The 24,392-nt window shown below is 45.7% G+C and overlaps 1 protein-coding gene across 3 annotated transcripts in view; it reads left to right on the top strand.

Annotated features, from left to right (window-relative positions):
• Nucleotides 1-7,462: 7,462 nt before the first annotated feature.
• LOC115073676 (tripartite motif-containing protein 59-like) overlaps nucleotides 7,463-24,392 on the top strand; it is a 112,289-nt gene continuing 95,359 nt past the window's right edge. For 2 of the 3 annotated variants that reach the window (XM_029572328.1, XM_029572413.1), the window contains exon 1: nucleotides 7,464-8,176. In XM_029572328.1, the coding sequence (XP_029428188.1) occupies nucleotides 7,688-8,176 (489 nt within the window). In that variant the 5' untranslated portion in view covers nucleotides 7,464-7,687. Of the gene's footprint in view, nucleotides 8,177-24,392 lie in introns of all 3 variants that reach the window. The other variant, XM_029572505.1, reaches the window with a different exon arrangement.

Genomic DNA, 24,392 nt, shown 5'->3' on the forward strand with positions numbered 1-24,392 from the left:
TCTTAGCATTGAATCTCAGCTGCCATATCTTCGACCACTCTTCCAGTTTCCTTAAATCCCGTCTCATTCTCTCCACTCCTTCCGGCGTGTCCACTCTGTTGCAGATTTTAGTGTCGTCCGCAAAAAGACAAATCTTACCTTCTATCCTGTCCGCAATGTCGCTCACAAAGATATTGAACAGGACCGGTCCCAACACCAATCCTTGCGGTACACCACTTAAAACCACTCTCTCTTCAGAGAGAGTTCCATTTACCATCACACATTGTCTTCTGTCCGTCAATCAGTTTGCAATCCAGGTCACCATCTCGGCACTCACTCCTAAGCTTCTCGTTTATTCACCAGTCTCCTGTGCGAAACCGTATCAAAAGCTTTGCTGAAATCTAAGTAGATGACATCGAGCGCTCTTCCTCGATCCAATTCCTTGGTTACCCAGTCAAAAAAGTCAATCAGATTTGTCTGACAGGATCTTCCCCAGGTGAATCCATGCTGCCTCTGGTCCAGCAATTCTCCAGACTGTAGATAGTTCACTATTCTCTCTTTCAACAGTGTCTCCATTACTTTTCCCACCACCGAAGTGAGGCTATCTGGTCTGTAGTTACCAGCCTTCTCTCTGTTCCCACTCTTGTGAAGCGGGACCACCACCGCTCTTCTCCAATCACTCGGCACCACTCCCGTTTCTAGGGATCTATTGAACAGATCACACAGCAGACCCGCCAGCACATCTCTGAGCTCCATCAGTATCCTTGGATGAATCCCATCAGGTCCCATGGCTTTGTCCACTTTCAGATTCTTTAGCTCTTCCCATACATTTTCTACTGTAAATTTAATTAAATTTCACATTTAATGTGAAAAAGTGCAAAGTGATGCACATAGGAAAGAGCAACCCAAATTATAGCTACACAATGCAAAGTTCCACTTTGAGAGTCACCATCCAGAAAAATAATTTAGGCATCATCATGGATAATATGTTGAAATCTTCTGCTCAGTGTGCAGCAGTGGCTATGAAAGCAATTAGAATGCTAGGAATTATTAGGAAAGATAAGCACTGAAATGTATCTGCATAAAACAAAACTTGCAAAAATATTAAGACTGGACTTATTTATTATTAGTTAAAAAGCTATGAAAGCATTTGTATGCTGATAGAGCCTAGTATGAGGTCTCTATTACTATTTAGAGGCAGAGATAAGAGTTGAAAGCGAAAGAATTTTAAATGTTTACATTTACCTAGGGATACTATATGCTTGTTATTTGTTCCACTTGGTCTCTGACATTGTTATATTGTGAGGGCAATAACATTAACAACATTAGGTAATAAAATACAACTGCATAGCAAAGCAAGCATTAAATAATAAAATAATTACATACCAAGCAACAGTTCATTAAAAAGTAGAAGAGGACAAAAAGAAAACTAAAACAAAACTAATTATTTATAGCATAATTACATGTTATCACAGCCAAAATAGAACTAAAAGGATAGTGAATAAATAGAAGTTGAAAATAAACCAGAGATTCAGAAAATTACACATCATGAGTTCGTATAAAACATGACTTCAGAGAGGTTTTTTTTTTCAGCTTTTAAATCAGGCTTTAGGTCCAAGAATCTGTATGCTTTCTTGAGTATCATTAGCAATGTAAAGGAGATTAATGTTGGCAAAATATCACAGTACTTGGGTTTTCACAGTCCTTCAGGATGCCAAAAATATAAATATTGTTACAGTGGAACCTGTTCTTCTTGTTTTCATTGGAATCCAACTGGTTTTTGCTTGCCTAAATTAAAAAGCTCCATTTCCTTCTTGAGCTGAGTCACTTTGTATTCAATTCACTTGTTTCCTCTCAAGTACATATAACAGTTTCAAGCATCAGATCTGCTAAGTCTTTCAGAGATTTTTATAAGAACATAAGAAATTGCCATGCTGGGTCAGACCAAGGGTCCATCAAGCCCAGCATCCTGTATCCAACAGAGGCCAAACCAGGCCACAAGAACCTGGCAATTATCCAAACACTAAGAAGATCCCATGTTACTGATGCAATTAATAGCAGTGGCTATTCCCTAAGTAAACTTGATTAATAGCCGTTAATGGACTTCTCCTCCAAGAAGTTATCCAAACCTTTTTTGAACCCAGCTACACTAACTGCACTAACCACATCCTCTGGCAACAAATTCCAGAGCTTAATTGTGCGTTGAGTGAAAAAGAATTTTCTCCGATTACTCTTAAATGTGCTACTTGCTAACTTCATGGAATGCCCCCTAGTCCTTCTATTATTCGAAAGTGTAAATAACCGAGTCACATCTACTCGTTCAAGACCTCTCATGATCTTAAAGACCTCTATCATATCCCCCCTCAGCCGTCTCTTCTCCAAGCTGAACAGCCCTAATTTCTTCAGCCTTTCCTCATAGGAAAGGCTGAAGAAATTAGGGCTGTTCCATCCCCTTTATCATTTTGGTTGCCCTCTCTGTACCTTTTCCATCGCAACTATATCTTTTTTGAGATCGGCAACCAGAATTGTACACAGTATTCAAGGTGTGGTCTCACCATGGAGCGATATAGAGGCATTATGACATTTTCCGTTTTATTAACCATTCCCTTCCTAATAATTCCTAACATTCTGCTTGCTTTTTTGACTGCTGCAGCACACTGAGCCAATGATTTTAAAGTATTATCCACTATGATGCCTAGATCCTTTTCCTGGGTGCTAGCTCCTAATATGAAACCTATCATCGTGTAACTACAGCAAGGGTTGTTTTTCCCTATATGCAACACCTTGCACTTGTCCACATTAAATTTCATCTGCCATTTGGATGCCCAACCTTCCAGTCTTGCAAGGTCCTCCTGTAATGTATCAGGATAGAGCCCTTTCCCTTACTTGTGTTAGTTTTGCTGTTTTGACTGAAGGAATAGTTTGCAGTGCTTTGTTTGCTGATCTCAGGTTCCTGTGAGGGACATGTACGCGAAGGGCTGTGTTCAGTCATTCTGCTTTTTCGTTATGTATTAATTTATAGGGGTGTGCATTTGTTTCCAATACATTGGTAATCCGCAATGTATAGGGCCATATTCGTTGTATTCGTGGGGAAGTGAAATGTATTGCGATGCCCCACGAATACAACGAATCATCACCGAATTATTCGGCCGTCTAAAGGAGCAAATTTAAACAAACCCCCACCCTCCTGACCCCCCCAAGACTTACCAAAACTCTCTTGTGGTCCAGCAGGGGGATCCGGGAGCCATCTCCTGCACTCACGCCGTCGGCTGCCAGTATTCAAAATGGCGCCACCAACCTTTTGACCTTACTATGTCACAGGCTCTACTGGTGCCATTGGTCAACCCCTGTCACATGGTAGGAGCAATGGATGGATGTCATAAAGATAATTGTAGAAACATTATCATTTGCATTCATTTAATGGCACTGGGCACATGGAGCCCATACCCCAAGTCTTATCAGGCCAAGGGAAGAAATACAACAAGATTGTCTGGAAAGGGCAAAGCTGGAACAAGGTACCAAAATGATAAGGGGAATGGAACAGCTCCCCTATGAGGTTAGGACTTTTCAGCTTGGAGAAGAGACGACTGAGGGGGGATATGATAGAGGTGTTTAAAATCATGAGAGGTCTAGAACGGGTAGATGTGAATCTGTTATTTACTCTTTCGGATAGTAGAAAGACTAGGGGGCACTCCATGAAGTTAGCATGGGGCACATTTAAAACTAATCGGAGAAAGTTCTTTTTTACTCAACGCATAATTAGACTCTGGAATTTGTTGCCAGAGGATGTGGTTAGTGCAGTTAGTATAGCGGTGTTTAAAAAAGGATTGGATAAGTTCTTGGAGGAGAAGTCCATTACCTGCTATTAAGTTCACTTAGAGAATAGCCACTGCCATTAGCAATGGTAACATGGAATAGACTTAGTTTTTGGGTACTTGCCAGGTTCTTATGGTCTGGATTGGCCACTGTTGGAAACAGGATGCTGGGCTTGATGGACCCTTGGTCTGACCCAGTATGGCATTTTCTTATGTTCTTATGACTGAACGGTATCAGCTCAGGAGGCAAGCGGTGCTATATAAACGTCTTGTCTTCCTGATGTCTCCTTTTGCACTTCTTTCTTCTTTTCTTTCTTTCTTTTCTTGTTCACAGGCAATCCCCCTGTAGGGAAATGCATGTCCAGCATCCGCTAGAGACGGAGAATACTGGCTGGCTGATGTCAGGGTGGGATTATATATCCTTGATGTCAGCTTTTGGTCGGTCCATCTGCTGTCAGAGGTGCATAACCCACTGGTGGGGATTGACCTGCCAGAATGCAGAACAAATCATAATGCCTCTATATTTTTCCATAGTGCAACCTCATCTTGAGTATTGTGTGCAGTTCAGGTCACTACATCTCAAAAAAGGTATAGTAGAATTAGAAAAGGTACAGAAAAGGGCAACCAAAATGATAAAGGGGATTAAACAATTCCCTGTGAGGAAAGGCTAAAGAGGTTAGGACTCTTCAGCTTGGAGAAGAGATGGCTGCGGGGTGATATGATAGAGATTTATAAAATAATGCGTGGACTGGAATGAGTAAACTTTAATCAGTTGTTACTCTTTCAAAAAGTACAAATACCAGAGGACACTCAATAAGGTTACTAGGTAATACATTTAAAACTGAAAAAATATTTTTTTGCTCATGCATAATTAAGCTCCAGAATTTGTTGCAAGAAGATGTAGTGAAAGCTATTAGTTTAGCTGTGTTTAAAAACAGTTTGGACAAATGCCTGGAGGAAAAGTCAATAAACCATTATTAAGGTGGAGTTGCAGATATCCAATGCTTATTCTTCGGATAAGCAACTTGGAAGCTATCTATCCCTTGGGATCCTGCCAAGTACTTGTGATCTGGATTGGCAACTGTTGGAAACAGGGCTTGCTGGACCTTTGGTCTGACCCAGTATGGCAATTCTTATATTCTTAGACACAGGCTTAAATGAGAAGTCAGTTGAAGTCAGTTGAAGTACAGTTACATTGAGGAAGATGAAGGGTATTTAGTGCCGCCATGTTTATAAGTGTAATTTGAGCTAACAGAGGAATAGAGAAAGCCATCCTTGATGCATTGGAAGACTAATTCAAGCCTGCTTAAATATTATACATTATATATGAAATATGTATATTTGGCTATTGGAAACAAGAGGAAGGTGAATCTATTGACAACATTATCATGTGTTTGAGAGAGAAAGCATGGACTGATTTGGGATAAACTTATTTGTGGCATAATCAATGAGTGTACATGTGAGAGAACTAGACTTAAATTTGAATACAACTATTGAAATATGTTTCACTATGGAGCTTACTGCTTGCAAATATAAACAATGGAACAGAACTAGCAGACAGTGTTAATGCAACAGATAAGCATGAGTGAAGCATGGGTGGCTGCAGGGCCGGTGCAAGGGTATTGGGCGCCCTAGGCGACCCTTGCGTTGCCGCTCCCCCCTACCTGTTTCGGCGCCGACTGTGTGCTTCTCAGGGCGCCGAAGAGCATCCACGTGGTGCCACAAGCAGGGCCTATCCCGCTTGCGGCAAAGAGAAATAGAAACAGTCGGCGCCGAAACAGGTAGGGGGGGGGGGTGCGAAACTGTGCTTCTCTATTTCTATTTGCCACGATCGGTATAGGCCCCGCTTGTGGCAGGGCACCATGTAGCTGCTCTTTGGCGCCCCCTACGGCTCGGCACCCCCTACGGCTCGGCGCCCTAGGCGACCACCGAAGTTCGCCTAATGGATGTGCCGGCCCTGGGTGGCTGCCACAATAAGCAATAGCAGGGTAACCCACCTGCAACCAAATCTGCAGATATAGGAATTGTAGCAATGTACATGACCAAGAGAAAGAACAATGTCCAGCATACAAAAAAATCAAACATGTAGTTCATGTGGTAACCCAAATCATTTTGTGAGAGTATATCTGTTGATAAAAGGTCAAGCACAGCAAGTAAGCTGCATAAGTTGGGGAAGATATCAGAGTTGGATGATGCAGACTTGCTCAATACTGATGTAGTCTTTTTAAAGGCATGCTCAAGCACTGAATGAACAGAACACAAATGGTTCATGAATCTCAGACTAAATAATCATGTAATCTGAACAGTTGGATGAAATATGACATGTGTCTGAAAGACAAATTGAGGTTGGCACAAAGCTCCAGTTATTCTTATTCCTTATTTTCCCAGATCCTTGGAAAACCCAGATTAGTTGGCACACAGTCTCTCTCTCTCTCTCTCTCTAACTCTCCTAAGGGACAGTTTTCCCTTTCTCTCACCCCCAGGCTTTTTTCCCCAAAGTCTCTACTTTTCCTTCCTCACACCCCATAGTTTGCAGTTTCAAAGTCTCTCCTCTGCTTCTCATTCTCTCACCACACTTGACAGGCATCAGGCAACTTCCTGCCTTCAGTAGGCAGATGCAGCTCCTGGCCCACACTGGAATCCTGGCAGATACCATTTTCTTTTGATCAAAATGCATTATGGTGTTAACACACGTGTTAATAACACTAGCGCACAGCTAGAATGCAAATTTTGGAAAGGGGCGAAATTAAGGTGTATGGGTGGGTTTTATGAAAAGGAGGAGCAATAAAAATTTTGAATTGCGTTTTCAAGGGCTTGGGGGGGGGGGGGGTGAGAGAGAGAGAGAGACTCTGGGGAGGCCCTCACAGTGTGCAACTATTTATATGCCTATAGGAGGGCCATCTAATAGCTCGAAGTGAGGTGTTGGTGATGGTTTAGGGGCCAGATTTTTCATGTAGAGTGAGATGTACGAATAGCGCAGTACACCTCGGCATCATTTGGAGTGAAGAAAGTCTCACAAAGATGAAATGTTGTACTGTGTTATCTCGCCCTAGCCTGCTAGTACTCTGTTATAGAGTCCATCAAGCTAGGACAAGAGAACATAGTAGAAATCTCATCTTTGTGAGGCTTTCCTCACTCCAAATGACTCGAATCTTCACCGAGGTGTACTGCGCTGTTCGTACGTCTCACTCTACATGAAAAACTGGCCCCTAAACCTTAAACCACCACCAACACCTGACCTCGAGCTATTAAATGGTCTCCTATAGAGATATAAATATTTGACTACTATAAAGGTTTTGGAGGAAGGTTCTCCCTCTCCCTCTCACACACACACACACACACACACTCTCCCTAGATTATAGTTAGGGACAAACGGAGTCACTACACCATCCAGTGGCACCTGGATCACATTAAATAATATAATATGTTTCACCAAAATCTAAGATTGCCTAACCTAGTGCAGCAAATTTTAAAACCGTTCCCAATAGCATGCTTCCAAGAAGAACGTAAACAACTAAGGCACAGAGCCGGCAACACGTCCTGCCCCTCATTCACAATTGGCTGAGAGAGCAACCTTCCAATCAGCGAGACGCCGCTGCCACCTTTGCCTCTTAACTTGTAGCCTATCGGCTGCGGCTTTCACTTCCGGGTTTGTATTAAATTCCCAAGCGGCGCAGCTGAAGGGAAACAAGTTTAGCCAGTAGCGAGTTGCGGTTTTGTCGGCGCCTGCTGCCGCTCGGTCCCGGATTCGTACTAAGCCGAGCGAGGCGCTTCCGTGCGAGTTTCGTAGGCCCCCCCACCCCCCACCCACCACCGAGGTCGGGGAGCTGTGGGCCGCCTGGGGAAGTGGTTTCTGGAAGCTGAGCGCGGTCGCTTCTCTAGCCGCCGGACCCATGGAGGCGAGCCTGACGTGCGCCGTCTGCCTCTGCCTCTTCGAAGAGCCCGTCACGCTGCCGCTCTGCTCGCACAACTTCTGCAAGCGCTGCCTGCTCGAGTGCGCTTCCAGCGCCTCGCCGGGCGTCGATGTGCCGCTGCCGGCTCTGGGCCGCGGCTACTACCCTCGGGGTGCGGAGGCGCAGCAGCAGCAGCTATCGTGTCCGCTCTGCCGCAAGGTCAGCACCGTGGCCGGTGGGGCCTGCAGCCTGCCCGTTAACACCACACTGGCCGAGGTGGTGAAGCTGATAAAGCCGGGCGCGGGGGGCGTTGGCGAAGCCGAGACGCCCAGGCTCAAGGCCTCGGCCTGTCCCAAGCACACGGGCCATAGCCTGCAGCTCTATTGTAAGATGTGCCGACGGGTGGCCTGCGGGCAGTGCGTGGTCGAGGAGCACCAGGGTATTTTCCACGCCATCAACCTCACTGACATCATGTACCAGGAGGAGAAGGTGAGAGAGCCCCCAGGCCTAGGGCAGGCAAGCAGTGCTCTTTAGAGAAGAGAGGGTTGAGGGAGTGGGGCTGGGTGATAACAAGGGCCGTGAAGAACTGGAAATGCCAGGCTCTGCAAATCACGATGGGGCCTGCAAAGTAAACTGTTAAGTGACAGATTGCCCACTATGGTACAGCTGGTTCTAGTGCTTGATGTATCAAGTATAGGCAAAGTTGCTTTAAAAGTCAGGGCAGCCCTTTAACCATGCACTTTGATTATAATTAACCTGTCATGTTCCCTAATACTAACTGAATGAAAAGTTAGTGCTAGTTAGCTCTGTAGTAAATTGCCCTATCATCTGATATGGCAATTTGACTCTGTCCTTGTCTCTTGCCCACTCCCTCCCCCAAGTGTGGGTCAAAGTTTGAGGTGATGCCCAGTGCTGACACTTTTAGATGAGTCAACAGTATATCACCTCTAATATATTGATTATATCATGTTTTTATCACTCAATGATTTATTTCAAGTGAGAAAAGATCTCTAACCATCCATCTGTTTGATCTCTTAATTTCAGCCAAAAATGAATTAAGGAACAAAATTTTTTTGAAGTGAAGAGGAAGGTTTCATATAATTTCATTATCACTGCATCCAGCAGTGTATAGTAATTTTAATCAACCAACCTCCTCCACACCCTTTATAATTTTTGTGTATATATATGTGCATGTAAATTTGTGATGACTATCTCAAATCAAAAGCATTTTTCTGTAGTTCTTTTTTTCAATTTTGCCATAAAATACTTTTCTTTCACTTCTTTTGTTGAATGGACGTATGCCGAATTATTGCCAAAAATGCCGACAAACTTGTTGTTTTCCAGCTAGCAAAAGCTACTAAACGAAACAACTTCCCTTCAAACTTATGTCTTAGTTGATTTTTGACCAATGTCCATGACAATTGGTCATTTAGTAGCTTTTGCTAGCTTGAAAACAACAAGTTTGTTGGCGTTTTTGGCAATAACTCGGCGTACGTCCATTCAACGAAAGGAGTGGAAGGAAAGTATTTTATGGCAAAATTGAAAAAAAGAAATACAGAAAAATGCTTTTGATTTGAGATATAGTCATCACAAATTTGCATGCACATATATATATATATATATATATATATATATATATACACAAAATTATAAAGGGTGTGGAGGAGGTTGGTTGATTAAAATTACTATACACTGCTGGATGCAGTGATATAATGAAATGATATGAAACCGTCCTCTTCACTTCAAAAAAATTTTGTTCCTTAATTCATTTTTGGCTGAAATTAAGAGATTGTTAAGAGATCTTTTCTAACTTGAAATAAATCATTGAGTGATAAAAACCATGATATAATCAATATATTAGAGGTGATATCCTGTTGACTTATTTTCAGTATTTATATCCCTCAAAAGGTGAGGTGTGCATAGTATTAGTGGACACTTTTAGATGAGCATCCAGATAGCCTTTGCTCTTCTTGTAGGGTGAAGGTCCAGAACATTACCACTTAAGTCTCTTCCTCCCCCTCCCCTTATCTTTAGTTAATTGATGGGTTAGCTTACAATAAACTGCTGTAATACAGTCCAGTTAAGAGGATAAATGTTAGAACTATGACAGAATTCTTCTCTTACCTCATATCCTATCTGTTATTGTCAGTTTAAATAGAATGCTTAATTTTGGTTTCCTAGCGTGTAGCAGATGGACTCAGGACCAATGGGTATAGTGTACTGTTAGCAGTTGGAGACAGATCAGATTTCAATCTGACGTCAGCCTCTAGTACATATACCCCTGCAGGAAGTGCAGCTCTTCAGTATTTTCAGTCTCCATAGCAGTTAGGAACTATCTGCATGCTCTCAGAGCGTTAGACCAAAATTAAAGAACAAAACCCGAAATTTAAAGAAGAAACCTACCTGAAGACGAGCCCCGCACTCCTGCGGTGATACCCTCTGGTCCCTCCCCCAGTTGAGTTTCCCGAGGTGATTTCCGTGGTCCCTCGGAGGTGAGCCTCGGTCCGGTGGCCGATTCACGGCAGGGACCTAGCCCCCGAATCCTCGGGCGCGGAGTAGAGCCAGCCTCAGTCCGGCGGCCGAATCGCGGCGAGGACTTAGCCCCCGATCTCGGGCGTGGCTGTGAAGGTATTTGCCCTCTCCCCCCGCAGCCGGAGACTTCCCGCGACAAGGTAAGGTGGAAATCTTCTACTTTAATCCGGTCTCCGAAGATCGAGGAGGAGCACGGATCGGCGATCAGAACCTGTGCCACGAGTTGATCTGCCCTAGCAGGGCTAGGCCCCGGCTGTTCCAGGGTCTGCCCATGTGGAGACCCTCAGAGGAGGTCGCCATATTGCCCGCATGCTCGCCGTCACCATCTTGGCCCTGTTCGCCACACCGCCCGCCGTCTGATCCGAGCGCACAAATCTAAGCTAAGCGCACAAAGTTACTTGTGCGCATAATCTTAGGCGCACATAAAACCTTACGCGCATAAGTTACGCGCACATCTACAGCTAGGCGCACATCTGCGTGCACATATCAGACGCAATGGAGCGCATAAGAGCTTAAGCGTCCACAGAAATGGCACCTCCAGAAACAGGAATAAAAGCTCAAGGCCTCTGCCCAGCATGCCGCACAGAGTGAGGAAGCAGACGCCCTATGCGCACACTGTGAGGAGGCCCTGGGAGATCCAGGTCAGGGCCAGCCCCACCCAGGGCCCAGTGCTAGCTCCTCAGGGGGCACCCCGGACCTAGCAGGCCCCAGTGAATCCACCCCACAGACGGGGACCCCCAGGGAACCAGTGCCCCTCAACTTAGACCCAGCGTCGATCTCTTGGGTGGAGTTGTTTAAGGGGATTCACGCCTTTGTCAAAATGCAAACTGAACCCCGGGCGGACGAGCCATATGCGCCACCGGAAGACCCATATGCCCCAGGACCCTCGAGGCCTAGGCACAGGCTCCCACCACCTAGAAGCCCCACCTACAGGGACACGGATTTCTCCGAAGAGGAAGTCGAGCCCCTTGAGGAGGGGGGAACTTCCCTCGGGGACAGAGCCACATCGAACCATGAGACGCTTCTTCACAAAGGATGAGCTTCCGGACCTTGTATCCCAATGCCTATCGGAGCTCGCTATCCCGGGCCAAGGCACCTTGGGGGAACCTAGAATGAACCCCCTGCTGGAGAGCCTTCGACAGACGTCTCGCCATTTTCCTTTCTTACAGGCGGCACAACAGCTATTTGACCTGGAATGGAATGCTCCGGAGTCCTCATTCAAAGGGGGTCGAGCCTTGTCGGCCATGTACCCCCTGGACCCAGCGACCAAGGAGCTTCTGGCGTGCCCCAGAGTGGATGCCATAATCTGTGCGGTCGCTAAGCGCACTATCATCCCAGTGGAGGGAGGAGCGGCGCTCAAAGATGCACATGACCGGCGCCTGGAAGCCATACTAAAACAATCATTTGAGGTGGCAGCCATGTCCCTGCAGCCAGGAACAACACCACAGGAGAAGACATGGAATCAGCACTATCATTCCTCACTGACGTGGCTTCCGATCTAGTGCGCACAGCAGCCAGAGGAGTGTCGTCCACAGTGGCAGCCAGGAGACAACTCTTGTTTCGAAATTGGTCGCTGACGCCTCCTCCAAGACATGCCTCACGAGACTGCCCTTCAAAGGATCCCTCCTCTTCGGCAGCGAATTAGAAAAACTGGCCAACAAATGGGGCGACTCCCCATTACCTCGCCTGCCGGAAGACAAGATGTAGAGAAATCAGTGTCCCTTCCCCAGGTCCACCAGAGGCAGAAGCTCACAGCGCTTCAACCCTTACAAGAGCAACTATCAAGCGCCCCACCCTATGGGCAGGAACCAGTCCTTTTGGAACAAGCACAACAAGAGGGGAACCAGTTCGGGTCCAGGCCCCAGCCGCACCCCACAATGAGATTCAGCTGACCCATCCAAGGGAAGAAGCCATAGGGGGCAGGCTAACCCTATTCTACCGCAGATGGGTCGAGATAACTTCGGACAAGTGGGTCCTAGCCATCATCCGAGAGGGGTACTACCTGGACTTCTTTCGAACCCCTCCGGACAAGTTCATGGAATCTCCCTGCCACGACCCCCACAAGAGGGCGTCAGTGGAAGCTACACTGACCAGACTTCTGGCCCTTGAGGCCATAACCCCGATACCTACACAGGAAATAAATACTGGACATTACTCAATTTACTTTATCGTACCCAAGAAAGAGGGTACATTCAGGCCCATCCTGGACCTCAAGTCGGTCAACCAACTCCTAAGGATCCCACGCTTCCGCATGGAAACCCTACGATCTGACATACATGCAATACAACCAGGAGAGTTCCTCACATCCCTGGACCTGTCTGCGTCCTTCTTACACATCCCAATTCATCAGGAACACCAGCGCTACCTACGCTTTAAGGTCCTGAATCATCACTACCAGTTCTGGGCACTACCCTACGGGTTAGCCACTGCACCCCGGACATTCACCAAGGTAATAGTGGTGGCGGCAACACTCAGGAAAGAAGGAATCCTCGTTCATCTCTACCTGGACGATTGGCTGATCAGAGCAAAATCACCGGAGGAAAGCCACCAAGCAACCAGCAGAGTCATAACTCTACTGGAAAGCCTAGGATGGGTAGTCAACACAAACAAGAGCTCCCTACAGCCCTCGCTGTCGCTGGCATACCTAGGAGTCCGATTCAACACCAAGGAAGACAAGGTCAACCTGACTCCCATGAGGAGATCAAAGCTGTGGAACCGGCTCCAGACCTTGCTGAGCGCCTCCCGTCCCACAGCATGGGATTACCTGCAAGTCCTCGGACTAATGGCATCCACACTGGAAGTGGTGCCATGGGCGCGAGCCCACATGAGGTCCCTGCAACGCTCACTTCTATCACGGTGGAGTCCACAATCCCAGAACTACACTGTACGTCTACCACTACTGGCCAGAGTCCGGACCCAGCAACGGTGGTGGCAACAGATCAGCCACATGAGCCAGGGATCAAGACTATCCTCCCCAACCTGGACCCAGCTCACCACAGATGCCAGTCTACATGGGTGGGGAGCACACTGCGAAGAGCTAACCGCCCAAGGGCGGTGGAACAAAGAAGAGGCGGGGTGGAACATCAACCGCCTAGAAGCACGGGCGGTCAGATTAGCCTGCCTGCGGTTCGCCCACAGACTTCGAGACAAAGCATTCAGAGTGATGTTGGACAACGCCACGACGGTGGCCTACATCAACCGGCAGGGCGGAACCAGAAGCCAACAGGTGTCCTTAGAAATGGACCCTCTGATGGCTTGGGTGGAAGCAAATCTCCAGGACATCTCCGCCGTCCACATCGCCGGGAAGGACAACACCACGGCAGACTTCCTCAGCAGGGAAAGACTAAACCCAGGAGAATGGAAGCTGTCACCCACAGCCTTCAAGTTGATAGTGAATCGGTGGGGGACTCCAGACATTGACCTTCTAGCAAGCAGATCCAACGCTCAAGTACGCAGATACTTCAGCCGCAGGCGGGATCCGCAGTCCCAGGGGTTCGATGCCTTGGTACAGGCCTGGCCACCGGGCACCCTGCTACACGCCTTCCCTCCGTGGCCCTTGCTGGGCGCAATCATTCACAAGATTCAGCGGCACAGGGGGCTAGTTCTTCTGGTGGCCCCGGACTGGCCAAGAAGACCCTGGTACGCAGACATGAGAAGACTACTGGCAGGGAATCCACTACCCCTGCCTCCACACAGAGACCTGCTACAACAAGGTCCCATCCTCCACGAGGATCCAGCTCAATTCTCTTACGGTCTGGCCATTGAGAGGGCCCGCCTGAGAAAAAGGGGATACTCGGGGGCAGTAATAGATACTCTCCTCCGAGCACGCAAGTTCTCCACATCTCTAACATACATAAGAATCTGGAGAGTCTTTGAGGCCTGGTGCGAAGACCGCAACGTCAAACCACGCTCCTCTAAAGTTCCCTTGATTCTGGAATTCCTACAGAGTGGACTACAGAAGGGTCTGTCCCTCAACTCCATCAAGGAACAGGTAGCCGCATTGTCATGCTACAGCTCCAGAAGCGAGGATGACAGCATAGCCTCGCACCCAGATGTATCACGCTTCCTGAAAGGAGTCAAACACATTCGCCCACCACTAAGGTGGCCAGTGCCCCTGTGGAACCTCAACCTCGTCTTGGAGTTCCTAGCGGGATCCGCCTTCAGACCCCTCAGAGGCCTGTCCCTCCGTCTGTTAACCTTGAAGACTGTGTTCTTGCTGGCTGTGTGTTCGGCCCGCCGCATCTCAGAGCTACAGGCACTGTCCTGCCGTGAGCCGTTCCTCAGACTCGCCCCGGGGACCATTCAGCTACGCACGGTTCCCTCCTTTCTCCCCAAAGTGGTCTCACACTTCCACCTTAACCAAACCATCTCACTACCTACAATGGACGGTTTGAAGAAGTCGGAAGAAGCCCGTAGTCTACGCCATCTCGACATCGGCAGGCTCCTATCCAGATACCTGGAAATGTCGAAACCAGTACGAAAGACGGACCACCTTTTCACAGCGGGAAGAGGCAAGGGGAAGCGGCCATCAAGGCAGTCATCAAGGCGGCCTACGTAGAAGCGGGAAAACCACCACCTCTACAGGTCAAGGCACATTCTACCAGAGCCCAGGCGGTTTCCTGGGCAGAAACTAGAATGCTGTCATCTGCCAAGATCTGCAGGGCGGCAACATGGTCCTCCATCCATACCTTCTCCAGATTCTACCGTCTGGATGTTCAGGCTCGGGAGGAGACAACATTTGCAAGGGCAATCCTAAGTGGGCCATGGCAGCCTCACACCCAGTTCGGGAGTAGCTTTTATACATCCCTTTGGTCCTGAGTCAATCTGCTACACACTAGGAAATGGAGAAATTACTTACCTGATTTCGTTTTCCTTAGTGTAGACAGATGGACTCAGCATCCCACCCTCGGCTGTCGTTATACATGGTTTTTCAACAAATCAAGGGTAAGCCATGTTTTCATTTACCTAGGGCATCCATCCTGCTGGGTGTTGACGCTTTCTGGTTGAGTACACTGGTGGTTTCCAGCTATAGTCAGTCAACCACTTCAAGTAGATCAAGTTAATCAAGTTTCTAACGTTCTAACAAAGTTATTTGTTATCCATATTAAGTTAATCAGTCAGTCACACAATGCTTTTCAAGGAAGAATACTGAAGCACTGAACTTCCAGCAGGGGTATATGTACTAGGGGCTGACATCAGATTGAAATCTGATCCATCTCCAACTGCTAACAGGAGTACACTATACCCATTGGTCCTGAGTCCATCTGTCTACACCAGTGATGGCTAACCTATGACACGCCGAGCCGTTTTTGCTGACACGCGTAGCGTTTCAGGACTATCGTTTTTTTTTTTTTTATCGGCTGTGCCGAGCCTTTTTTTTTTTTTTTATCGGCTGCACCAACCCTTTAAAATTAGTTTTTTAGTATCCCTCCAGCCCCCCCAATGCCCCCGGGCGCAGGGAGGCGCATGCGGCGCAGCGACAGGCAGATAGGCAGGGCCGTGGTGAGGCTCACTTCACCACAGCCCAAAGAAAAAGATCGTGTTGAACGCGCTGATGCTCCTCCTCCTTCGTGCCTGTGCGGCCCCGGAAGTAAACGTTGCCGGAGCCGCGTGGGCAGGAAGGAGGTGAAGCATCAGAGCGTGCAGAAGAGGAACATCGCTTGCGCTTACAGGCTGCCGCGAATCTCAAGTCGCAGTGGCCCGAGAAGAGGAAGAAGCCCGGTAGCAGGGCTGCCGCAGAGCCCATCCTGCGGCGACCCGCGAAGAGGAGGCCCAGAGGTGAGAGAGAGGCTGAGGGTCTGTGTGTGTGTGTGCGCGCGCGTGTATGAGATGAGTTGAGAGATTGTGTGTGAGGACTTGAATGTTTGCAGAGACTGCATGTGCTTGAGCAAGACAGCATGTGGGAGTGAGAGAGAGAGAGAGCCTGTGTGAGTCAGACAGCATGTGCCAGTGAGAGACTGTGTGTATGAATGATTGTATGAGAGACAGCATGTGACAGTGAGAGCCTGTGTGTGTGTGAGAGAGAGAGAAATGCATGTGAGAATGAGAACCTGACTGTGTGTGTGAGGGAAGAAGATGGAGAGAAAAGAAACAGAAAAAAAGACAATATAAAAGGAATTGGCAAAAAAAAATAAAGGGAAGGTGGAAAAAAAAAAGCCTGTGACCAACCAATTAGAAAACTAAGATCAGACAGCAAAGGTTAAAAAATATATATTTTTAGTGATTGGCACATGTAATCTTTGGGAATGTGCAAGAATAGCAACATCCCCAATAGCCATGTGGCAGCAGTGGCAGCAGAGGAATGAGAGAGGCTCCGAGGTTGCTGGCAAAAGAGAGGGGGGTCTGCCTTTAGTGTGTGCATGTGAATGAATGGGACTCTGCCTGGGGGGGTGTGTGTGTGAATGCATAGGTGCCTGCCTGGGGGTCTGTGTGTGTGAGAATGAATTGGTGCCTGCCTGGAGGATGGAGCGGGAGTGGTGTGAAAATGAATGGGAGCCTGCCTGGGTGTGTGTGTTTGTGTGTATGTGAGGGAGCCAGTGAGTGTGAGAGCATGAGTGTGTATGAGAAAATCCAGGGGAGTAAGAGTTTGTGTGTGTGGTGGGGGGGGGGGGGGGGGGGGGGAGAGAGTGTTTTAATTGAAGATTTAGCCGACGAAATTCAGCAACAAAAAAGTCACTAAGCAGGCAAGGTAAAGAACTATTTGTTTTTGCTTTATTAATAAATACAGTACATATATTAAAACTATAACTTCTTGTTATTAATTAGAGCTACAAATATCACAATTATGGATTTTTCTAGAAGTGACACACCACCCGAGTTATGCTTGGTTTTTTTATGAATTTTGACACACTGAGCTCAAAAGGTTGGCCATCACTGGTCTACACTAAGGAAAACGAAATTATCAGGTAAGTAATTTCTCCATTGTTCCTGACCTATCTGAATGCCTCAAGACACATTTGATGAAAATGTCTTTTTTGTTGATGGATGATAGTAAGAGGTCTCTGTTGGCAAATAAAACTATTCTACATGCTGTTTAGCTGGAAGTGTATGTCCTCTGCAAAATCGGTTTTGTCCTCTCCTGAGCCACTTGTTGACCTATTAACACTGTTCCAATGCTGTTGTGTCTTGAAGCACAATGTCAACATCTTTTCTTATATTTCATCAAGGATTAGTATGTGGCCATGAAATTATCATCCAGTCAAACATAGTAGTCAAACCTGCTAATAAGGGAGAAGGGGTAGTCATTTTACAATGCACACAATATGAAAGGTGTACAGGCAATTAGCCAATGAGAGGATTATATACAGGTGGGCTCTTTCGACTATGGATATTCAGTCACTATTCATGGACATAGCTGAGGCCACAGCAAATTCAAACAGATCATTCATTGATCACTATTATCCAGACAGAAAATAAAGGCACCTATGATAAAATATTGTATGGCGAGGATACATTCTTTACGTTGGCTGGTTATAGAGCAGATTCTAGAGTTTAAATGAGGCAGTAATAGGGAAGCTTTACTTTACTAATGGGAACAATTTTTGGATAAAAATACAAAGCATAGGTAGAGTGAAAACAAATCACACAACAGTAATACTAGGCATGAATGTGTGAATAAATATTAAACTATTCATTCTTTTCTACAATCTCAGGGAAGATTTTCAAAGATACTGGCTGTTTATTTTAAAGGTAATTCACATCTGTATAGTTCCCTGACATGGCAGTGGTATAACAATTTAGGATATATATCCTCAATACAGTCCAACCATCAGGACTATATCTAGAAATTGATTGGTGTTCCTTGATCTGAGTAAGTTTGGCAGATATAGCAAATATTTTAATAAGTTGTATCCAAACAGTCTTATAGGGGTGATTTATAAACCAGTTTATCAGCCTATCATCAAAGAATACTTTTGGTGCCTGGAATGTCAGATACGGCAGTTCTTTTGATTTTAGAGAATTGCTGATGGAAATGGACACAAGGTCCCCCTGAAGCAAAAAATGTTGAAATTCTGAAACATGCACCATGTCGGGGGGATACATCAAATTTAAGCTGAGTTGGACTGTTAAGGGTAGATTATATTTGGCAGGATTCATGAATGAAATCAAAAATTAAACACTAAAGAGGTGTACAATATAGCCCACACATAAAGGTCCTTTAATACAGCGTTCTGTTTAAATTGACTGTTACAAACAGGATTTGTTAGTAAGAGGAGTTATGTCAGACTTAGTTTAGTAAGGTACCAGTCTAGTAAAACAAGTTTAAAAACGGCAATTATTGGTGCCCATTTTCTTTAATCATGTAGGTAAGTCCTTTCTACTTCCATTGCTTCAGGTAGAAATTTGGGGGGCATTCTACCATGCAGTAAATGCCTTAATGCATCAATAATATGCAGTATTCCTCCCCTCCTAGCCTTGCACCTTGATTATGGTAATCTGAACATGCAAATATATGCCTGATGTCTCATTACTAGGCAAAATTATATAAATTTAATAACCTGATTTGCATACAGGTTCAGCTCTATAGATTAAAACTAACCTTAGAAATGTAGCTGTAGATCTGACTAGGAGGAGTTTCCTTCATGTTGAAAATGAGTTTAGCCTATGCATTTCTCTGCATTGGGGAATGTAGCTGTAGTCAGTTGCCATTTACTGGCAGGTCAATCCAGTAACGAGTGGTAGGAAGAGCTGCGTTAGTGCAGGGCGCACCCGCAGTTGCCGCATGCACAGTCCAGCTCACCTACCGCTCGATCCTGTATGTAAATAGCTTGCAAATGCAAGCTGCGTCTAAGAAGTGTCCGTGAAGCGTTAGGCCCGCGCAACCCATTTTACTGTATAGAGCGCTATACAGCGCCTATACAGTAACCTGGGTGCGCGGGCCTAACGCTTCACGGACACGCTGGTATCTGTCATTTCAAATGTCATTTGAAATGACAGGTACCAGGAAGTGGACGGTTCTCCTACTCTCACCTGCCCTGGCGCGTCAATGGATGCTGGTCTCCGGGGCAGCCCCAGTCCTCTCCCCCCTCTTCCCAAAGCAACAAAAGCGGAAAAAATCTAAAAAGCGGGAAAAAAAAAAAGTAGCAACGAAGTGGACGGTCGGGATGGCCAGTCCTCTCTCCCCTCCTCCCGAAGCAAGGCTGCTTTACTTTACTGTATTGATCTGACACGTTTTGAAGCTTTCCCGTATTTTTTCTTCCCCTCCCTCCACTTTCTTCCAGCACTTTGCCTGTTTTCTTTTGGGGGACTCTCGTTTTCACCACATCAATTCCCTGCTCCCCCCAGCAGCTAAGGCCTCCTCCCTCCTCACAGTCTCATGTGTAAAGCAACGACTAACTCTTTTTTTTTTTTGCAGCCGCTCGAGATTGCTAGTCCTCTCTCCCCCCCTTTTTGCACTTTTCGATTTTTAGATTTTTTTTCCGCTTTCGTTGCTTCAGGAGGAGGGGGAAGAGGACTGGGGCTGCCCCGGAGACCAGCATCCATTGACGCGGCCAGGGCAGGTGAGCGGGGGCTGGGGGAAAGTTTGCCGCCTACCCTTACCCCTGCCTCTAACGCAGAGGTAAGGGTAGGCGGTAAGTTAGGTTAAACGCGCGGCAAAACGGCAGGGTAAAAAAGCGATAGTCGGGGCGAGCGTTACTGTATGGGAGGGAATAGCTAATTTGATCGTTTATATGTAATATACATGCCGCGTGCGGAAGGGGTTACCCGGGGATTTAAGGACGTGGTAAGAGTAGGCTAAAGGGGATTGTGGATTGCAGGAAGGGCTAACGCGGCAGGAAAGTGAGTAGGAAGCGGGTTAGGAGCGGGGTAAACGCGGCCGCACTTTACTGGATTGACCTGTTAGTGTGATCCAGACTTCAAGTCATAAACCGCCAGCTTTCCACCCTCTACAAGGAATAATAGCTAATGCCTTGGTTAACATGGGATTTGAATGAAGGAGTACTATCTATTTTTTTTTTATTCATGTGTATTAGGTGGTAAACTCCTTGTTTAATCAGTAGTTAAGAACACAAGTTGCCATACTGGGTCAGACCAAGGGTCCATCAAGCCCAGCATCCTGTTTCCAACAATAGCAAATCCAAATTACATGAAACCTGGCAAGTACCTTAACATTAAGAAGGGAAGCAGTGGCCATTCCCTAAGTCAACTTGATAGCAGTTAATGAACTTCTCCAAATCTTTTTTTTAAATCCAGCTACACTAAGAGCCGGATTTTAAAAGGGTCACGAGCTTAAGTTAAGCACGTAATCCTTAAAGAAACAAAACAAAAAAAAACCCTGCGCGCGCCGAGCCTATTTTGCATAGGCTCGGTGGCACGCACAAGCCCCGGGACTCATGTAAGTCCCGGGGCTTTGCTGGGGGGGCGTGGTGCCGTTCCGGGGGGCGTGACCGAGGCCTCCAGACCAGCCCCCCCGGGTCAGGTAATGGCACGGCAGCAGGCCATCGGCACACGCAAGTTATGCCTGCTTCAAGCAGGCGTAACTTGTGCGATAAAGGTGTGTGTTGGGGGGGAGGGGATTAGATAGGGCCGGGGGGGGGGGGGGTGGAGGGAATAGTTAGCACAGGCAGGGCTCGGTGCACACAAGTTGCACAAATGTGCACCCCCTTGCGCGCGCTGTTTAAAATGTACCCCTAACTGCCTTAATAGCCTCTGGCAACAAATTCCAAACTTAATTGTGGTTTGAGTGAGAATTTTCTCAGATTAGTTTTAACTGTGCTGCTTGTTAATTTCAAGGAGTGCCTCCTAGTCCTATTATCTGACAGAATAAATAACCAATTCACACCCATTCTAATCCTCATGATTTTATAGACCTCTATCATATTTCCCCTCAGCCATCTTTTCAAGTTGAACAGGCCTTACCTCTTTAGCCTTTCCTCATAGGGGAGCAGTTCCATCCCCTTTATCACTTTGGTCACTCTTCTCTGTACCTTCTCCAATGCAACTATACATCTTTGAGATGCAGTCACCAGAATTGCATGTGGTATTCAAGATGTGGTGTCACCATGGAGCAATACAGAAGCCTACCTACACATCCCAATACATCAGCGCTTCCTACACTTCAAAATCCTGGACCGGCACTACCCTTCCAGTTAGCCACAGCACCACGGATGTTCACCAAAATCATAGTGGTGGTGGTGGCAACACTGAGGAAGGAAGGAGTCCTTGTAAACCCTTACCTAGACGATTGGGTGATCAGGGCAAAATCCCCAAAGGAAAGTCACCAGGCAACCAACAGTCAAAACTCAACTGGAGAGCCTCGGATGGGTGTTCAACACAAACAAGTTGTCTGCAGCCCTCCAGTCTCTAGAATACCTAGGAGTCTGATTCGACACCCAAGACACATTACCCTTGTCCTTAAAAGCCTACACTGGCTCCCCATCTGCTTCCGTATCCTGTTCAAAACCTTCACTGTCTTACACAAAGCTGTCTACAACCACAACTCCTCCTGGCTCAATGAACCCCTCCAACCTACACAATCCTCCCGCCCTACCAGAACAATCCACAAATGTACCCTGCTCATCCTCCCCCCCCCCCCCCCCTTAAAGCCCACCTCTCAGTCACAAGAAGTCGTGCTTTCTCTATTGCCGGCCCCACGCGCTGGAATGACCTACCACCCAATCTTCGCATGGAACCCTGCCCTCTCAAATTTAGAAAACTTCTAAAAACATGGCTCTTTCATCAAGCCTTCCCGGATTAACCTCCTTTGACTCCCCAGCTTCTTCATTACCCCCGGTACGCTTCTTTTTCCCTTGCATTCTTCTTCACCTACCCTCCTTTTCCCGATACTCTTCTCTACTCTTTCCTGTACCCTCTGTACACCCTTGTACCCCTACACCCTCCCTCACCATTTATTTTCACATCTATTCCCTGTACTCATGTACCCCTTGTATATTTACACTCCTACACCTTATTTAACAATATTTTTCACTTGAACCATAGTTAACCTTTGTTAGATGTTACTGTTCCTCTCGTTTCTCTCCTACTAATTGTTGGGGTCCCTTTCCGACCCCCAGTTGTTCTCAGCTTCCCATCTCCCCCCCCCCCCTGTTATTTGTAGTTTCCACCTTTTTGTTATCATGTAAACCGACATGATGTGTATTTTAATGTCAGTATAGAAAAACTGTTAAATAGAACTAAACATCTCCCCAATAATTGAATTCCTAACACAACTAAACACCTCTAAACCCACAATTGTACTAGGTGACTTCAGCTTACACATGGACACATACCCCTTATCTCCCACATGTCAAACACTATTAGATTTCATGACTGCACTAGGCTTCATCCTAACTGAAAAACCCACTCACAAAGCAGGACACTCCCTTGATTTAACATTTATCAATCACGGCCTCTTAAAACATAGCAAATCAGAATACACTCATATACCATGGTCAGACCAATTCCTAATAAAATCCTCTATCAAATTTACAGAAAACCAAATGATACAAAACAGAGACCCCATCAACTGAATACCGCCCTCCATACAACATAGACTCCCTGAAAGACAAACTAGAAGAGAAACTAACCGAAATAGACTGCACCGACTGTGACTCCGCCACGACAGCGTGGACCCAAAAAACCAAAAACTTAGCCAACGAGATCAACCCAATAAAGATAGACATAAAAGAACCCAAAGAAACAAACCCCTGGCATAACGAAAAGATAAAGGTAATCAAAAGAAACCTTAGGAAAATAGAGAAGGAATGGAAAAATAATAAAACAGACAACCTGACTAAATACAGAAAACAGCTAGCCTACTATAAACAAGTAATTCTCAACGCTAAAAAACAATATTACAGCATGAAGATAGAGAAATTCTCAAATAATACATGAGCCCTGTTCACCATAGTAAAAAATTTCACAACTGACAAAAATGACAATTCACAGAGCCTACCAATAACCAAATGTAATGAAATAGCTACTTTCTTTAATGACAAAATCCCTAAAATAAACAAAATCAACATGCAAAAAAGAGATGCTAAAAAATGGGAAGCATTCAACGAAATATCTGAAATTGAAGTTGAATCAATGCTAAAAAAAATAAACCCAGCCCCACATGCACAAGACACAATTCTAACTGCGGATTTGAAAAAAGTAGCCAACGTAGTCTCCAATGCTAACAAAAATCATTAACCTATCACTAAAAGAAGGAAACATGCCAGACTCACTAAAAGAAGCAATAGTAAAATCAATTCTAAAGAAAAAACAGCAACCATCTAATCATGAGCAATTATAGACCAGTATCAAACCTGCCCTTAATTGCAAAATTAATAGAAAAAGCCATACAAAAACAATTAACAGAACACTTAGAGCAACAATATACTGTACCATCGCAACATGGCTTCCGCAAAAACTCCAGCACTGAAACACTACTACTTGCACTAACAGACAACATCATGAGAGGGTTTGACAGCGGTAAACAGTACATCTTAGTAATGCTTGACCTATCAGTGGCATTCGACACAGTTAACCATGACATATTGATAAATAGATTAGAAGAAATAGGATTAAGCAATTTGACAATCAAATGGTTTAAATCATACCTAAATAACATACTTCCAAGTGCAAATCAAAGTAGTGTCAGAGAAAATAAACCTTCAAACAGGAGCTATCTGCTACATTGTTCAACATATACATGCTACCTTTTGTCACCTACTAGCAGGTTTAGGAATTTTGCACCATATATACGCAGATGATATTCAGTTAATACTCCCAATTAACGACACAATTGAGAAAACATTAAACCTAGCCAACATGTACCTAGATATAATAAAACAACTTCTAAACCAAATGGAACTAGTGATCAATATAGAGAACTGAATTCTTACACCTAGAACGAAAAAACATAACAATCATTCAGAACTCAATTACACTCGACAACCAAAAAATACATGTAGCTAAGAAAGTAAGAAACCTGGGAGTGATTGACCCAGAACTAAGTATGAAACATATCTCAAAGAGAAGGATACACCAAACTTTTGACTCTTAAACTAAAACCACTACTAATGCCCACCAACTTCCACTCAGTCTTTTTCCAGTACAGACTATTGTAATGCCCTCCTACTGGGCCTGCCATACACCACAATAAGACCATTACAGATACTACAAAACACAGTGGCAAGGATTTTAACTGGGAAAAGTAAGAGACCATATCACTGAAGCCTTAATAGAA

This window comes from Rhinatrema bivittatum, chromosome 1 (assembly GCF_901001135.1).
Source record: "Rhinatrema bivittatum chromosome 1, aRhiBiv1.1, whole genome shotgun sequence".
NCBI lineage: Eukaryota > Metazoa > Chordata > Amphibia > Gymnophiona > Rhinatrematidae > Rhinatrema > Rhinatrema bivittatum.